Source organism: Simochromis diagramma, unplaced genomic scaffold (genome assembly GCF_900408965.1).
Source record: "Simochromis diagramma unplaced genomic scaffold, fSimDia1.1 OVJJ01000822.1, whole genome shotgun sequence".
Lineage (NCBI taxonomy): Eukaryota > Metazoa > Chordata > Actinopteri > Cichliformes > Cichlidae > Simochromis > Simochromis diagramma.
In genome coordinates, this window is record NW_024387520.1 from 5136756 (window position 1) to 5155756 (window position 19001).

The following is a 19001-nucleotide window of genomic DNA, read 5'->3' on the forward strand; positions in this document are numbered from 1 at the left end:
AATAAATAAATATTAACAGTAATACACCCCAGACAACAGTGATTCTAATTCAATTCAATTCAATTCAATTCAATCTTTATTGGCAGACTACATGTCCATAAAAACAAGACAAAAAAAGCACACACACACAACACTCCCCCCCCCCCCCCCCAACACAAGGTATAAACCATAATATACATAAAACACAATTACTTAAAATAAATCAATAAATACACAAACACTTTAACCAGTGCTTTCTGAGACTGGATGAGTAACGGGAACCACTCAGTGTCGGATCTGTGAGTGCTAAAATTATACTGTTACTCGAACCATCCAGTCGTTCTCTAAAATTGAACATTAGCTTCCTTAAAAGTGCTTTAAAAGTCCAAACACCCACAGCTACAAACATCTGGCTGGCACTACCACTTCTAGGTATCCTGCAAAGGATTCTCATCGCATCATTATATGCAACATGCAGCTTCTGCATGCTACATTGTTTGTAGGATGACCACAAGGGGGCAGTATATAGCGGTGTGCAATACGCTTTAAACAAAGCCACTTTAACTGGAACTGAACAAAAGCTGAATTTGCGTGCAATAGTATTTGCCTGCACATAGAGCTTACACCGTTGTCTGTATATGTCATCATCATCATTCATTTGCTCAGTAATAAAGTGACCAAGGTATTTCACCTTTTTATGAACTTCAAGAGTTTTTTGTGCCAGTTTAAACAAAGGGAAATTTAGCTGTTTATCCTGCTTGGTTCTACATATCAAAACAGCACTTTTAGCAGCATTGTACTCAATGTCATATTGCACACCATATTCAGTACAGACATTAAGAAGATCCTGTAACCCAGCACTGCTTGGACTAAAAACAACCAGGTCATCTGCATACATAAGATGATTTATCAGTGCATTACCTAATATACACCCAGTGTTACAGGCTCTCAGTTGTATGGACAAATCATCAACATACAAATTAAATAAAATTGGAGACAAAATCCCACCCTGTCTAACACCATTCACTGCCAAATCACTGTGTCCTCATTCCACTACCTTTTCTTAGGCATGATTTAATGGAACTTTCCATGTTATCGCTGGCCTCTTTATTACATCTTTATACCCTTAGCTTCATCTCCATCATCATCTCCAAGGGAGCTTTCATATTCAAAATGGCTGATGTCTTACCACTGGGAAAGTTCCGGGTGCTCCTTTGGGAATCGCTTTCCTCCTGGCCTTAGTTGACGTGAACTTCTGAATCTTCTACTGAGGCAAAAGTCCTTCTTTCTTCTGTTTTAAAGAAAAAAAAACTTTCAACAGAAAAGGTGCAAAGCACAACCAGATGATGAAGGGGAAAACCAGATGAATGCCAGGAGAGAGATAATGGTGGCTGTGATAGGATGGTTGGCTCTAGGAGTCAGAAGCCACAGGTGGGGAAGACATCCCTCTGGTAGTGGAGGCGTGCTGGAGGATGGGGCATGACGCAGCGTATCCACATGGGGATGTGTGTGTGTATGTGATAATGTCAGTCTCTATTAAAACACATTAGCTAGTCCACTAAGAGTGCTTGTCCAAGGAGTCATCTTGTTGAGCCCTCAGTGCCAAACCCGTCGTCCCGTTCTTACACCAGCCTTTTTAAATGTCTTTTTAGTGCGAGCCATACCTGTGTTTGAGCCTGAAGAGTCAAAAAGAGCATGAAGACGAGGAAGAAAAACAAAAAAAATCGTACTACATCTCTCTGCAAAAGATCTCTCTGGCAGCAAGAATCAATTAATACTCAAGGTGATGAAGATGAGGCAATGCCATTCCCCTTTTCCACTAATGTGTCACGTCTCCTTTGCTCGTTCTCATTTTCTTATCAGTCAGCGCCTTGCTTCTTGTGATAAAGTTGAAAGAGAAGGAAAATCGGAGAGTCAGTGAAGACCTGTTCCTGCAGATCTGGCTGCTGTCTGGGCCTGATGAGCATCTGGCACATGGAACGTCGTCAACAAAAGCACCTGAGTCACAGTTACTCTGAGGGGCTGCAGGGTGGGACACCCAGTGTGTGTGTGTGTGTGTGTGTGTGTGTGTGTGTGTGTGTGTGTGTGTGTGTGTGTGTCACCCCCAGTGATTCAGACCCTTTGAGCATTTCACAGGGGCAGGTTGCTAGGTGAGGGTGGTATGATGCCCACCTCACATCCTTCATATGCACACACACACACACACACACACACACACACACACACACACACACACACACACACACGCATATATATATACAAAGTGCACAGTTTGAAGGGAGGAGGTTTAATGATAGCAAATAAAGAAAAGTAAACAGCAGGAGGCTAACAAGAGCTAATTTAGTTCTGCTCTCTACTATGAATTAATGAAGAGATCACTTGGATGCCACAGCAACAGAGGGGAGGAGTTGTCTTGAGAGACAACACCGAGGGGCCGCTGTCGATCCAATATTAATTTTAGGGCCCTAAGATGGCTCTCTGTTGTCTGGAAACATGAGCATGAGATAACCCATAGCTTGGTATCCATGCTTAATTAACCGACTGTCTTCTGCTTATTTGACTCTTCTATCTTTCTTCGTTTTTCCTGTTTGTTTTATTTCCTTTAATCTTAGTTATTTTACTTTTATTATTTGTGATTTTCACCTCTGAGTTCATCCTCATGCTATCCTCTCTCGCTTCCTCCCTTCACTTTATTCCATCTCCTATCATGGCCTGTCTGCAACAATGCAGCGGTGAGACTGTAAAGTGGCTTATCCAATTTTGGTCTGTCACATCAGGTACAAACCGGTGCTGATCTGAGCGTCGTTCATCTCCACACTGCGTTATCGTGCAACCACGCACACCTGCTGCATACAAACGTCCCTGATCACCTCTTTAGGCTTTGGACTTTTAACGAACGACACAGAGAGACACATCCGAGCAAAACAGTGCATGAACAAGACAAAACAATTAAGAGAGGCGTAGCATCTTAGACAATGGTTCCTGATAACAGCGTACAATTTGTAATCAATTACCTGACGGTGAGTAACAGTGAGTGGGTGGTTCTACCCTACAAGCTTGTTATCACAAATTCTCCATGTAATGCACAAATAAGAAGAGACAGTAATTGTAGAAAAAGGAGCTGGGCGATGAGGAGGAGTTTGTGGAGGAGGGCGATGAACAGTGAAGACTGTCAGAGAAGAAAGCGAGGGAATAAAGCAGACATTTAAAGCTGTTTACCACTGTGACCTTAAGCTGTGATACTAAAGAGTGTTTCACATTAGCTGACGGTTTAATGATGATCTAACTTTATTGGAAACAATGTCAGTCTTATAACTATTACTTTTATTGCTCTCCTTTTAAGAAAGAAAAGAGAAAATGATTTTTTTTTAAAACTGATTCAAAGCAAGAAAGTGGATAAAACAGACACATAATTAGCTAAAACATGTCCCATGTCAGTGTGACTTTAATCAAAGGCAATAATGTATGGCGTCTCACATGTGGCTGAGGAGCAAGGATACTGCAGACGATTAACCAGCAATGTGCAAGAGCAGAAAATAGTCTCAACCGAAAACACACAAAATCTATTTCTAATCATCAGGGGTGTTGATACTGTTGAGCCTGGCTGAGGGCATGACTCCGCTGGCACAAAAGAAAAAGTCACACAATCCAAAATCCAATCCGTGCATTCAATTATGTCACGTATTGAGCTGCTCAGATGAAAAGGTTATCAGGTAGGGTTTTTTTAGTAACTCACTGTATCCTTTTTTTAAGCTGGGTTCTGGGACTTAGATATAATCAGGTTCATCAGTATTTGGACTGCAACACAATTTTTTCTCATTTTGCCTCTGCACACCCCCGCAGTGGATTTTAAACCAAACAATCAAGATGTGATTGAAGTGTGATTGAAGTAACAAAGGTAATTGTTTAGGAGTTACAACCAGTTTCAGTGCTCCAAGAATTAAAGCTGAAAGTCTGCACTTCAGTCCCATCTTGACTGTTTGATTTAGCTTTTACTTATTTAAATGTTATTTCCACTGCAGTAGTATAGAGACACAACATTGGAGTTTGTGAGTTATGGCTGATGTAAACACAGTATACTGATTAGCATAAGAATGATACCTCAATGCAGTTTTACCCGCATGCATCCAGCCTGCTCACTATTCAATAGCAAGTGTTCTGCAGACACGAGCTGGAGATGCATTTTTGCACTCAATAGCTTCTAAAGTATTCCCTCCTTCCTGAGTTCCAGTAAATGTAAGTAGTGATGAATTTATTAGCTCAAAGAAATGAATAGCTTAGCTTCACTCGACTAAAGTGAAGCTGCCGCACTTTACAGACTAAAATGCTTGAGTTGAAGGCAAGTCGACTTCTTTTAGGTTCTTGAAGGTCTTTCACCTCCATCCATCCATCCATCCTCATCCGCTTTATCCGAGGCCGGGTCGCGGGGGCAGCAGCCTAAGCAAAGAGGCCCAGACCTCCCTCTCCCCAGCCACCTCCTCCAGCTTATCTGGGGGAACACCAAGGCGTTCCCACCTCTTTCACCTCTTAACCAAAATGTTTTAATGTTTTTATTACAGCTGATTACCAGGTGTTATTCCTGAAATACTTTTATGTTGGATGTCAGAGCTGGGAGTGTCGTCACTGAAAAGTAATCTAGGATTAGGAAGTCGGGATAGGTGTAGCTTTTCCAACTAGTTTTCCAACTGGTGTTTCAGCTGAAGATTCCAAAAGGAAATTTGGGGTTTGGGGTGACCCTTCCTGACGATTATGAGAGTTGTTAAGATCAAACATGTCGAATGGTTTAATCGCCTGGGAAGCGATGTTCGAACCATTAAAAGATGTCAGGTTGCATTTAATTCAAACACCTTAGACCACTATAACCTGGATGACTGAGAACCTACATATAGCCTCTACAGATATTTTACCCTGTCATCTCCCACAATTTCTAGATCCATTTGGGTGAGCATGGAACAACAGACTTAATGTTTGGCCAGTCAAAGCATACCAAGAGTTGGTAAGCTACCAAGACAAGTGATTATCTTGGCTTGGTACACTTTGTGTCTTCAACAGACCAGTTGCACAGGACGAATTAGTGAGTGACTTCTAAAGCCATGATCATCCTTTTGTGATGATGTGCCAAATAGTTTTGGCATCATAGTTGCTCTCAGCAAAGGCACAAAACTAATTCAGTACAAAGCTCAGTGTTTGAGACTAGACAGTTTCCACAATTTTCTTTAATAGTTAAATAAAAGTTACATTTTAAAAGTTACGTTTAATCAAATTAAAGCATCTTCTAATCTTTGTTACAAACATAGAGGGTTTTCTTTTTCTGAGGTAACACACAGCAAAGAGTCAGCATTAGGAAGTTTGGCTTTAAAAACCCCATGCTGAGTTTTAGCATTTAGTCATCTCACGGCCTGGTTTGTATCCCCAACAAAGAGTCACATATTAGCTGAGTGAATGATTAAAATACAGAATAAGCACTCTTGACAATGAATAACTGCATCATAATCCTTTTTTTATTGCATTTCTCAGTGCGTGATTAGCCTGTGTCCTGCTGCGTGGAAAGTACACGGCATATTTTTCTAGCAATAGCTCAGACTGGGACAAGGGTATAACTGTCATACCCATGCCTCTTCATCTGCAGGTAGATAAGGTTAATTCACTGTCTAATGGTCCTGGGAACTGATGAACCATTTGATGTTAAAGGGTAATTGCCTATGTCTGAGTGGTGTTGTGTGTGTGGCGGGGAAAACCAGGGGACTTTGTGTGTCGAGATAGAGAGAGCATCGCCCTCAGAAGCGTGGATGTGTCAACATACTGTCAGAGAAGATTACAGGCATCATTAACATATTCACTCTGTGACCTTAAAGCGATGCTTCCCACCTCCGCTTGGATTAATCAGTACATACCGAAGTTTCTATACTGCCTGGATTACTACAGTTCGGTGTTCTGTGCCCCGTGTGGTCTATCATTACGCTTCATCTGGTGTCACCTGGCACCTGAAAACCAGCATTACTTTCATAGCAGGCCTCATGTCATCACAAGTTGTCCACCACAACTTGCCTGTGTAAGAACACCAAGCGGCGAGCAAACCAAGGCCAAACATGTCATCAAAAGCTCCCATTGATCCCAACGTGTGTGTCTTTCTGTGGCACTTTGCTGGTGTTACTGTGACATTAAGCAGACAGGAGATTTACATTACTCTTCAGGCCTGCGAGGACAAGGGGAGAATGGTTGTCATGGAAACGGACCCCTACATGGATGTCAGAATTGTTTAATTATTCAGGACCGCCATCACCGAGCATCAGCAGGGAACCGCTGAAGCGACTGAATGGTGAGGCTGAAAAATGATGTATCATGTGCGGTAGTTGCGGGAATCCAAATAAACTTACCTCGAATACACGATACTGTTGCTGTAATGAAGTCTCCAGTGTGGACTCAAGGAGCCTAATGTGGTCTCTGCACACACAAATTGTTTCCATGCAAATGTGTGTGTGGAAGCGGTCCTTTCGAAAAAGAGGAGTCATGATAGATTTCAAGCTGAATTGATCGATTTGATTATAGATTTGCCGAGACAGTGTGTCAAATACTGACATCCTGTCAGGTTCCACTGATGTCACAGAGACACAGAAGTGTCTTTTGGTAATGATGCCTTGATGAAAGTACTGGACACCGATAAGTAGAGGCAGAGGTGACAGAAGTGACACGTTTGTCAGCCAGGAGAGCAAAGTTTTGTGTACCATTTGGCGACTACGTGTTTTGCACTTCGGTTTTCTTTTTACTCACTTTTAACTTTTAGATTTCACTTTGCTAGATGGTTTATAAATAAATAAAATACCTGGTTAGGTTTAGGTATTAAAAACTACTCATTAAAGGTTTAGGGAAATATTGCGGTTTCAGTACGCTCTGCACTGTAACCCTGGAAATTAAATAAACAACGAGTCTACTTTCAATGCAAAGGGTGTTTTACAACAGTCTCAGTATTACCATGAAGGCAGTTTATCACTGCACAGATGCAGGGCAGGGAACCTTGTAATTCATCTTTCAGACACTTATGGCTTTGTCTGAATCTCTGGGAATCAGACAACAAAAGTTTATTTTCTTACTCTTCAGTGAACTTTTTGGTACTCCTATGATTCTCTATACCTCCACTAAAAATAATTTCTGTCTGGATACAAATCTAAATGCAGAAAGTGCATACTTTGTAAAATGTTATACCAGAAGCTCACAGTGTGTGTGAATACACATTTTATGGCACAGCAATAAACTGTCATTTCCAAAGCAATATAAAGCAAAGCCAGTTAAAGCTAGCTTTCTACCTAATCATGAAATATGATGATTGAATAACGTTGAATAACGTTGAATCGTAAAATTACTACTGTACAGTAGTAATTTTACGATTTCTGGCAAGACGAAACCTTGCCAGAAATCGTGTGCACTGTTCTGCACTGCTCGTGAGCTGAAGCATTACACATCATCAAGTGTTTCATGCAATCCTTCTCTTTAAGCTCTTAAATTTAGGTTAGTTTGTCAAATTAATGTTGAGCCTCTGAAACAGTGCATAAGAATCATTGTAATTCCCAAACAGTTCATGCTGAATTAAAGCTTTAATACAACAAGTATTAAGTAATAATTAAGTCTTATTAACACAACAACAAATGTCTTTGTCCGATAAATTGTGGACCTTAATTTAAATAGTGGTCAGCTTAAAAACCACATGATGAAATGTGGAGAAATGTTGACAGTAAGTTATTACTTCATCTTTATGCCAGTGCTGTTAAAAAAGGCGTCTAACATCAGGAATTTCATCACATCCACACAGTCGCCCTAAAAATGGAATTAATTTTTATGCATTTCAGTTTCAGCTTTAGTTGTATTTGAAACTAATCTTATATGTATGTGTATGTGTTGCCATGGATATACCATTCTCATGCAAACAATATACAGTACAACACTAAAGGCTGCCGCCCACACTCCAGTACACACAAGTCTTTAGTGACATATTTTTAGCCTTGGCATTTTTTTCTCTAAATGTATTTGCACAGTTCAAAGGCTTCCCTATTACATAATTAAAACTCAGCTTTAAGTAATGTGCAATTCATCCATGCAACACTGGAACAATATGTTCACAGATCACAGACTTGATGGAAATATTTTGCTCGCCTGCGCTTACAATCAGTGTCAGAAAGTTTAAATGTATCCAGACCAACCAAGGACAGAGCTAGTGAGAAACACTGAGAAAGATGCAGCTTTTATTCCACCAGCGATTATTTTTTCCTCCTTATAGCAGATGCCTGGGTGTTAAAGAGAGCTGCTGTCCTATTGTGCATCAGTTTGCCTGCAAACTGTGCCACTCTGTCCTCGCTCGTTTTCAAATCAGTGTGAAGTGTGTGGGAGCACTTCACGGTCAGAGACCATTTTATGGACAAGCAAACTCACTATCCGAGCCATATGGAGGGGCTGCGCTCTGTTGGGACTGATCCATATTTCTTTAGGCTGTTAAGTTTTCTGATGCTTTTCTTTTCATTACGAGCGCACACAGAAACAATCGCTGGGATGTCACAATGCAAGCGCACCGAATCCATAAAGTTTAACAGCTACATGGGTTGCTGTTTCCCCTCTCCTGCTCTACCAAAGCTACTTCTCGCAGATGTCCAATTCATAATGTTCTCATGCATAATGTACATCACTAAAAGCAGCTGCTTTGCTTCATCATGCCATGTGCTTTTACTGTACATCTAATAGTGCGGGATCTCCTGAGGCTCATTAAAACCGACAGCGTTCCTCTGACTTGGTAACTTTCAGGCTACAGATGATTGGGGATTCTTGAAGTATATTAAAAGCTACTGTATTTAAAAAGTAAGTTAAATATTATTCCTGGAAAAAGAGTTTGTAATTTCAAACTTATTTTCAGCATACTGAATGTCAAAATGTAGAGTTAAAGGCGAGAATCCTAAAGTCCTAAAAACAAAAACAAAGAGAGACAAACAAATAACACTAGGTTACCCCCAAGTGGTGACGCTGTATAACAGATGCAAAGTCCTGGACCACAGAGCAACAAGAGAGAGGCCATCCGTTAGCTACTGAAGCAACCAACATGTGACTTTAAAACAAAACAACTTTATTTGTTTGGCAATTTCATGACAAATTGCAGGAAAGATGTTTTTTCCTAATCTTTTATCAATTAATAAGAAACAAAAACAAATAAAATACACACATTAATGGGAGTCTACTTTCCATTACATGTACAGTTCAATTTCTTATTTACAAAGTTCACCCCTAATCTTAAGAAGAAAAACAAAACAAACAACTCACTTGTGCATCGATGAATCTTCAACTTAAGGAAAAGGCAAAGGGACTGAACCCATTTCTCGGTCTTTTGCTCTTTTTAACAGTAGAGTGGTTAAAAGGCAGCGAGGTCATCCCTTCACCTTACATGATCAGACATTTACTCACACAGTCACAACTACTCATCATCGCTCAGTGGGGGAGCCCTGCTCACGGTAAAGATTAAAATAGTCTCAAAATAAAGCCGTGTAACCTTTACAGCTAAAATATGATACTTTTACTGTCACTGCTGTACAGCACGGATACAAACTAAGAAAGAAAAAAAAAAAAAAAGGAAACGGCAACCTAGAGCTATATGTTACCATACTGTTTTGGCAATAATGCACATGAATGAGGCAGATGAAAGGTAAAACATTCATTTCTGTTTGAGAAGACAAAACAAAAAGTAGAGGAAAAGTATTTGTGGCCAACACTTGCCACACCATCACTGTTAAAAGACAAATACAAACAGGAGGGGGGGAAAAAAGTAAGTCTGTAAAGAAATCAATAAAAAGGTGCTTAAAGATCTCAGATGTAGAGCTGCACGAGATTCAGAGGTTTTCCAGTTAAAGAGAATCTATTGCAACATGTCAAATATAAAAGGAGTCACCTGCACAGAAGTCGGTTACTTTTAAGGGTTTTTTGTACACAAGAAAGGCCAAAAACAGTCAGATTAATTTTACACACAGTATTATTATGCATCTACATGATTATTTCGATAGAATATGGCTTGTTATGGTTATGTTTTAAAGGAGATTTGCAGTATTAATCACCAATGCGACTAAACCACATTAACAACGGTTTTTGGCTTAATACTGCCAATTCACATCTCAGAGGCAATGACATTTGTTTTTATCACTTCCTTCGACCTGAGCACATCAAATCCATCTTATTTCGCTTTCACGTCAAATCAAAGTCATTTATTCTCATAATTAAATTTTGATCTGTGTATGCAATGAATTGGGTTCTGTGTTCAGAGTCAATTACTGCACAATAAATAGGACAGGTAGGTAGATCTTGCAGGATTACTTTGGGTTTGTTTCTTCTCCTTTGTTACTGTAAAGCTCCATTACGTCACTCTGGCTAGTAAGGCAGGTTGTGTGTATATAAAAAGGAAAGTGCATTGACTTCATGGCCCAAAGGCATACTGACACATACATACACACGCGTACAGACACAAAAAAAAATTCATTCGATTCATATAAAACCCCACTTTCATTCCTCTTGAAAGCAGTAAACATCTTTGTCATCGTTAATAAATTAAAGGTTCAGCAGTTCACATTCATCAAATGGCTGTGTGTTTGTGTATCTGTGTGCAACAGCATTACGGCTAGGTAACATGTACAGTTCACATTGGTTATTGTTGTCCTGTGGCTTTTCTCAGAAGCTCTAGGTCTTTGCGTTTTTGAGTTGCAGGTCGCGGACAGCCATACATCTCCAAGCCCAGAGGCAAGTAGCGCTCCTGCAGCCCTAAGACGTCATCGCCTTGTCCAGCCAGTAGTGAAACCCAAAAAGGAGGTGAGGAACTCCCTCGGAAGCCCCAAAGTGCCAGACTCTCTGCGATAAAAGGAGCGGGGGAAAAGGCATGTAAAAGAAATCTAAAATACAGATAGACAGACAAACTAAAGTAGTACTAACCTTTACTATGCAGATCAGGATCTTTGGCCACACCAAGAGAGACCAGATGTGGTGCGATATTGACCAGCTCCCCCGACTGTCCCAGCGTTGCCACGAGGACTATTGACCTGGAGGAAATAAATACTTCTAAAAAAGCCACTCTACAACCATAAGACATATTATAGTGTCATCCAAAAAAAAGAAAAAAGGAAAACCACGTTAACCCAAACCAAAACCCACACAAGGAATTATTAAAATACATTTTACTTGCTGAAGACACTAATTTATATTGCTTTTTCCAAAGTTTAAAACACGCCCTGAATACAGAGGGAAACATTTTACAAAAAAATGCTTTGATCTTAGTAATTTATCACCAAATGAAAAAATAGAATATATAATATTTAGTGACGGTCAAATAAATAATGAAGTCAATATTATGACGAACAATGTCAAAATAGAAACTAAAATTAAAAATGAGTTATGTTGGAAAGCTCATAAAAAACATGTCTAGAACTACATAATTTAATATAAAAGTTCAAATATCTTAAATCAAAAACACTGTATTGTTCCCTAACAGTTCTATGAATTACCTGCTGTGTGATGTTTGGGGGAAACATACAAAACAAAAGCTAATTCAGTTTATTTACACTGCAACAGAAAGCTGAATAATAAATGGACTGGATTATAATGAACTAAACAAAACAGACCATTTATTAAACTACACTGCTTAAAATGTTACAGTTTATTTTCATAGTCTTTTATTAACACTGCACTACAAACTGCATTATCAGTTGTTTGAAGTTAGAGATGAAGAGAAAAGGTTCAAATAAGTCATTAAAAGAGTGATGTATGTCTGTCAAAGGGGCAAACTTTGGGGAGAGCTATGAGGAGCAATTTAGATTGTGCAGTTTATTCTGTAATTTTTAAAATAATTGTTTCAAGATTTTTTTTATTTTGATGAAATCTAATTACACAAGTGTCTCCGGTGTGCATAATCCCTGTCTGAATCCCAGCGATAGGTTTGATTTCCTGTCAACTTTTATTTTTATGGGAATTTTCTGTTTATTGTTCATATTTACGAACTTTATTTGTTTTGTGTATGTATTTATTTATCAGTTTTGCCCTGCCTCACCTGTTTGGTATGTCAGTTTTTAGGTATGTTTCCATCTTTTTATCCACTTTACTAAATGAGGTTTTCTTGGTGACTTTTCCAGAGCAGGCATCCACTGAGACCAGGAAAAACCCCGGCTGTGAGAAGGACATGGTGATCTCATTCACCTTGGGGAATTACAGCAAAGAAATAGGATTAAATAAACCCAGTTTTAAATCTGAAGTTTAAAACATGAAGATAAAGTGTTTGGATGCATTTTTATCTGCCTGGCAGTTTTGCTTACAGTGATAAAGGAGACGTTATCTCCTCGCTGCTGCTCTTTAATGCTGAGAGACTTCACTTGAGTCTGGAGGTAGGAGGTCCATGGCTCACTGGAAAACACAAGCTGAGACAGACGCATGTCGATCAGCGGTAGTAGCTTTGGATTTAATTGACCAAATGAAGAGGTCACTTTAAATGTTAACAAACCTGTTTAGCACCGCAGTCTCTGCAGGGCTGCGTGTTTAGAGCCGGCATAGGCACCACGACTGAGGGAGCCTTGGCGTACTTGGGGTAAGCTTTGGCTGTACAGTTACAGGTCTCTTTGGAGGATGTAGTGGCCGTGATCTTCACTCTTTCACAGCCTTTAACAGAACAGTAGCTGTGACCATCACGACCATGCCGGGCCCGAAGGTAGAGCCACAACAAGCTGGGGATGATGAGAAACAATAAACTTTTAGAAGCTCAGTAGAGTCACCAAGGGATTTAAAAAAAAAAAAAAAAAACACAATTGAAATAAAATTGATCTCATTTTTTATTAAAAAGCAAATCTCCTACAGTCATCACATTGTTTTTCCTTCACAAAAAAGGAAAAACAATCTTTCATCTCACCCAGCAGTCTGGTCAAAGTAGTACTTCCTCTCCACTGTCTTTTTCTGCAGCTCTGGGAAGGATAACACGGTGCCGTAGTCTGTGATGTCATCAAACGTGTTGCTTTGCCTGTCGTATGTGTCGGACATAATCTGAAAAGTGGTGTCTGACGGATAACAGAGTCCCACCAGCACCCAGTCATCCCTGAGTGAATGAAAGAGCAGTTTGAAAGTGGTTGAAAACATCAGTACACGACCCTTCAATGCAGTGTGTTGCATCCTCACTTGCAGGACATTACAGATATTTCAAGACTTGGACTAGCAGTGGCTGAAGAGGCGAACACACACAGTCATTCTTATTACTCACTTATCAAAGTTAATGAGAGAGAGGACCATTTCTCTGGGCGCAGGCCCACTCCAGTGCAGAGTGTAGCTCTTGCTCATCATCAGGATGGGCTGGTACTGCTGGGACGACGCCCCCTGGCTGTTAATCCCCCTCAGTAACAGAGGAGAATTAGGGTATTCATCTCTGCTGATGGATAAACTCAGGCTAGGGGCTCCTTGGGTCTGGATGTACACCTAGAAGAGAGGGGGATGTTGTGGAATGTAACAATCACTTTTACATCAGAAGGACAGAACAATACTGAGGTGCAGACCAGAGTGCGCTGTACCTGAGAGTAGCGGCCGCTGCATATCACTCCATTCCACTTCAGGTTTTTCACACAGCCAGGATGTTGGATCAGGTAGTTGTCTGCTCGGCCAACGTAGGTGTCACTGTAGCCTGTCACTGAGCCGTCCACATCGTGAAAGATGGAGGTTTTGTCACCGTCCAGGTTGTTTTCATCAAACCACTCTCCAGGTTGTCCAAAGAATGCACGAAGATGTACCTGAGGAGTTTATTTGTGTTACTTACTGAGAAGTGATTTTTAATCTAAGTTAAGCAGGTATCTGCTTAACTTTCCATCGTTTCCATCTTCCATCTTTCCATCTTCCTGGTACAGCTCACTTACATTTTTTTTTTAATCGAGATCCATCTATGCACTGCATAAGAACAGGTAATATAACTGCATTATATATTTTTTGGTTTCTTGGCTGTGCATCTTTCAAAGTTTATGTGCCAAACTGAAATCTCCAATCAAGCTACTTGACAAATTAGCCTATTAAAGGTTGCCTTTGGATGAAAAACACTGCACTGTACAATGACCCCACAAGAGGGCGCCAGTGATTTACAACAGTTTCTGCACAGGCCTGATTCTGAAAGATGGCTCCTTTATTCTTCTGTGTTCTTTCTGCCTGAAACGACTCCCGATTCTGTTTCTGCCAGGCCTCTGACCCAAACACACTAACAAGTTAAACAAACTCTTTGAAAACACATCAGATCTAAAGGGTAAAAATCTTCATGCTGGACATCAATGCTGATATAGACTGGGTAATGTGTTAGGAACTAAAGGAAAGTTTGATGGAAATACATCTTAAAAATCGAATTGGGAAAAAAAAAATAAAATAAAAAAAAAATAAAATCATGTAGCCGGCTAGTCCATTTTAACTGCTGCAACTCAAAAGGGTACTCAGTAATTCATATGGTCCCCAGATGCTTGGCTGCATGCCTGAGAAAGTTGGGGCATGCTCCTAATGAGAACACTGATGGTGTCCTGGGGGATCTCCTCCCAAATTTGGACCAGGGCATCACTGAGCTCCTGGAATTTTAGTGAGGCGAGCATGGGAATCAGTGGTTTCAGCTCCTTCATCCGTCAGGAACCGCCTGCACACTCTCACCACATGAGGTCGGGAATTGTTGTGCACCAGGAGGAACCCAAGACTCACTGCACCAGCATAGGGTCTGACAATGAGTCCAAGGATTTTATTCTAATACCTAATGGCAGTCAGAGTGCCGTTGTTCAGCCTGTGTGTCCCCTCCAAATGTGCTCAGGGTGAATCTGCTCTCATCTGTGAAAAGCACAGGCCCAAGTGGTGGACCTGACAATCCTGGTATTCTATGGCAAATGCCAGTCAAGCTCTACAGTGCAGGGCTGTGAGCACACGGCAAACTAGGTAGAGTCTGGCCCTCATGTTAACCCCATGAAGGCTATTTCTTATGGTTTGGTCAAAGGCATTCACACCATTGGCCCGCTGGAGATTATTCTGTATGGATCTGGCAGTTCTCATCCTGTTCCTCCTTGAACTAATGAGTAGAAACCAGTCCTACTGATGGGTTAAAGACCTTCTACGGCAGGGGTGTCGAACTCCAGGCCTCGAGGGCCGGTGTCCTGCAGGTTTTAGATATCACCCTAGGTCAACACACCCGAATCAAGTGATCAGTTTATTACCAGGCCTCTGGCGAACTTCAAGACATATTGAGGAGGTAATTTAGCCATTTAAATCAGCTGTGTTGGATCAAGGACACATCTAAAACCTGCAGGACACTGGCCCTCGAGGCCTGGAGTTCGACACCTGTGTTCTACGGCACTGACCAGCCATCCTAGAGTAACTGCCTGTCTCCTGGAATCTCCTCCATGCTCGTAAGACTCTGATGGGAGACCTCTGTAGCGTCCAGGTATCACCAATGCCACCAGTATTGACAACAACCTCACCCAAATGCAAACTAGTGAAAGAACAGTCAGAAAGATAAAGAAAAAATGGCAGTGTCTTCGACCTGTAAAACCATTCCTGTGTTGGCAGATGTTTCATTGTTGCACTTCTAGTGCACTTGCTGCTAATTTCATTAACACCAAAGCAGCTGAAAATGTTTTGGTGTTAGCTGAAAAAAACCCTCGTGCTACTTAAGTGACCGGATCAATATCCTAGATGTTTAAGTGGCTTGATGCTATACTCTGATTAAAAAGTGTTCCTTTAATTTTTTGAAGTAGTCTATTAAAAGATAGTTGTAGGGGTAAATAACAAATAGGAGCAAAGCACAAAAGAGAAAGTGGGCATAAAGTACGGTGCACTGGTTTTAGGTAGAAATAAAGGAAGGACAAGGGAATGAATCGGGTCAGAGAAGGAATATTCACATCTACTGTCTGAATAAACAGATATATCCCTGCTGACCTGGACTGAAAGCAAAGTCTCTGAACAGGTTCAAACACTGCTCAAATATTGCACATTCCCTTTGGAAATACAACACTGGGACAGTGCACCACATTTACAAAAAAAAGAATAAAAGCTTCAATGTTCTTATGACGTCCCAAGTCGAGTCTCACTGAGCCTTACTTACTGTGGAGTGGAAGCTGAGCTGGGACAGGTTGTTTCGAGGGGTGAGCTGCCAGGTGTTCTTCAAGTTGAATCCCACTGCACTGGTATGACGCGTGGTGTTTTCTGGCGTAGTTCGTTCTGGTGTGGTTGTTGTGCGTTTATTTGTTTCACTTAAGGGGGCAAAGCCACGAAATGTGCTCTGTGTAAGCCGCACTGGGCCATCGTAGATCTGAAAACCTCGGATTGGGAACGTCCTACGGTGGAGATGATGAGGAATGATAAGATAAGACTTTATTGATCCCACAACGGGGAAATTTTTGTCCTGCCTAATCCACAATTAGGCAGGACATGTTTTTAGTCATGAACTGGCAAAACCCAGCTGTGTTAACATTAGCAATGTAGATGTTACAGTCAGTGCAAGATAGCTGTGATAGCTATTTTAAGAGATGTTTAAAAGAAATCCAGAAAAAAATGACCAAACAGAAAAAAAATGTACTCGTTTCCCCTGGCAAGAAATAACAAGTGTCAGCAGCAACAACGGCAATTAAACAGAGCGAGCCAGATGTCGCAGGGCACTGAAGAGGCCCGTAAAATGATTTTAAAGCTCTACACAGTGGCCACAAACACACTGATTCTTGAAACTCAAATACAGTAATTATTTTCCAGCATCCTACTTAAGCTCCTCTTCTCTTGTATAACAATATCTGTAATAAAAGAGACGGAAAGGGGAAAAAAACAAAACAAAAAACAAACAAACACACAGACAGCTGCCAGGAGATCCTTGGGGCATTGCAAAACCAAGAAATTAGGATTTACCACCCTGTCTGATTTGGTATTACAGCAGGACGAGCCTCTTGTGTCACAAATGGTGCTGGGCAGACTGCTCATTAACATCTGGGTTGTTCACTTGTGTCACACCCTACATATATAACCCTCTAAATAGGACTGAAACTGTGACATCTACCTGGAACTAAAGGGCAGCTGTGTTAAAGGTCTGAAATGGTGAAGAAAGTTCCCTTTCCTCTTATGCAACCAAATTCAGCATGAGGCATTTCCTTCCTAAGAACTGTTGTGCGTGATGCCACCACCATGTTTTTATAGACTACTTAAATGTCATTTCATTTCACAATCTCACTATCAGCTAAAAGCAGCTGTAACACCTTCATCTGTCCATCTTTTCAACAAGTCGGTTGCCTTGCTGGCTTCTCTCTTCCTTGTTTGTTTTCCCAGCCTACATTTCTTTGGCAGCTCTATTCCCTGAAATTCCTGAGAAAAGTCAAGTTTGATTTGGACTTTTGCCTTAGCACTCCAAATACGTCTTTCCACCATTCATTATTTAATCTTTCACTTATTGCTCTCCCCTCACCTGTTTCTAGGTAGCGTCCTCATCTTTCCGTCAATTCCTCCCACGCCCCAGTATTTATTCTGTCCTCCATTCGTCCCCCTGTTCCGGCTCTCGCCCACAAACAGGGATTGCGTCACCTCCTGGCTGGAGCCTTCATCTTTAGGGTAGCTGCCATCACTGGAGAACAAGGGATAATACATAATTAGTTAATTATTAATGCAATCGTTTCTGTACTTTGCAGGAAGAACAGCCACCTTGCTATCATATCACTTACAAAAAGTTAGCCCATCCAGCGGGACGACAATAAAAACAAATAAAGCTTAAAAACTCAGTGAAAGAGTGATTTAGACAAGTACACACCTGGCAAAGGACAATCCCACTCCATTGTCAGCAAAGCTGTTCAGAAAAACGAATAAGAGAATAATATGTTAAGACAGGTCTTAGAAAATGTTTTTTTGTTGTGAAGACATCCTTCGTTTATTTTCTCACCCTCGGTTCACTGGAAGACTTTGAGCAAACTGCCAAACCAGCACAAACTGAATCATAGCTAATGAGATGTCTCACCCAGAGTTCTTGATGATAATGTCTCCACCACGTATCCACGCCCCCAAGTCGTTGTTCTTGAAGGAGATCAAAGTGTCGATGACAGCTGCCACCCGAGGACGACTAGGGTCGGCATTTTGGTGTGGGCGAAATCTAAAAATAATTCAATAAAAATACTTTGTGACTAAAAATACTTTTCTGATATTTTCCTTGGGATTTTTCGATGACGACATCAGTGTCTTTGTAATTATTCGTGCATACCACAGTGTCAAACCAACCCCACCACTTCCCCATTTTAATTTTAGTACATATGGTACTCGTGAAAGTCAATGCACTAAATAACATGCAAACACACGCAAATTATACATAACTGAAATTTAGATTAAAGGTTTAAAACTCCACTGTTGAATTGCTGTGCTTCATCTTTAGGTGGCAATAAAGGAAAAGGGCATAGTGGCATTAGTCACAAAAGGTTTCTTTCTTCCTGAGAACATAAATGTTCTCAGAAATACTTTTATAGTGTTCAAAAAAAAAAAAAAAAAAAAAAAAAAAAAAGGAGGCTCGTGTTCCTTTTGCACCCTTGTGGTGGCATTTCAGGGTGTTATTTTTAAAACCTTGTCAAAAGCCAAATCATTGCTCAAGGGATTCTTTTTTAACCCAACTGTGGAGCTAGATGAAACCTCTGAGAACAACATAAATCGCTGGAGACGTTTTCTAACAACTGTTACCATATCTTGCAAATACACAACACAAACCTCCCCGTGCCTTCTGCACTTGAACAACATTTAAAATCCCTCCCTTCATACTTGTGCACACAGACCACAGTGCGCAGTCTCACTAGACATGTTTTTTCCACCTAGCTGAGGGCTGTATTCAGGTAGGCAGCTGCAGAGTGGAAACTATCTGTAAAGTCTTGTTTTCTCTGTCAACACAAATCTGACAGACCTTCCACTAAAATGTAGTAGCGCACTATAAAGCCATCTGTCTATCCCCGTCAATGGCTACATCCCAGCTGATATCCAACAGGGAGCTACAAATACCTTAATTCATGCAG

The 19001-nt window shown here is 40.8% G+C and overlaps 2 protein-coding genes across 2 annotated transcripts in view; both read right to left on the reverse strand.

Moving 5' to 3' along the window:
• The window catches only part of trpm3 (transient receptor potential cation channel, subfamily M, member 3), a 155857-nt gene extending 154520 nt beyond the window's left edge, over positions 1–1337 (reverse strand). Inside the window, exon 1 of the mRNA XM_040019003.1 lies at positions 1169–1337. The gene's annotated coding sequence lies outside the window, so the exon portion shown is untranslated. The remainder of the gene's footprint in view (positions 1–1168) is intronic.
• Positions 1338–9064: 7727 nt separating this feature from the next.
• Positions 9065–19001, reverse strand: part of cemip2 (cell migration inducing hyaluronidase 2) — a gene marked incomplete at its 5' end in the record, with an annotated part of 53854 nt that continues 43917 nt past the window's right edge. The window contains 12 exons of the mRNA XM_040019812.1: positions 9065–10848; positions 10930–11036; positions 12041–12186; positions 12303–12404; positions 12488–12707; positions 12890–13072; positions 13235–13446; positions 13539–13754; positions 16082–16313; positions 17426–17581; positions 17765–17800; positions 17969–18100. Of these exons, the coding sequence (XP_039875746.1) occupies positions 10649–10848; positions 10930–11036; positions 12041–12186; positions 12303–12404; positions 12488–12707; positions 12890–13072; positions 13235–13446; positions 13539–13754; positions 16082–16313; positions 17426–17581; positions 17765–17800; positions 17969–18100 (1942 nt within the window). The remainder of the gene's footprint in view (positions 10849–10929; positions 11037–12040; positions 12187–12302; positions 12405–12487; positions 12708–12889; positions 13073–13234; positions 13447–13538; positions 13755–16081; positions 16314–17425; positions 17582–17764; positions 17801–17968; positions 18101–19001) is intronic.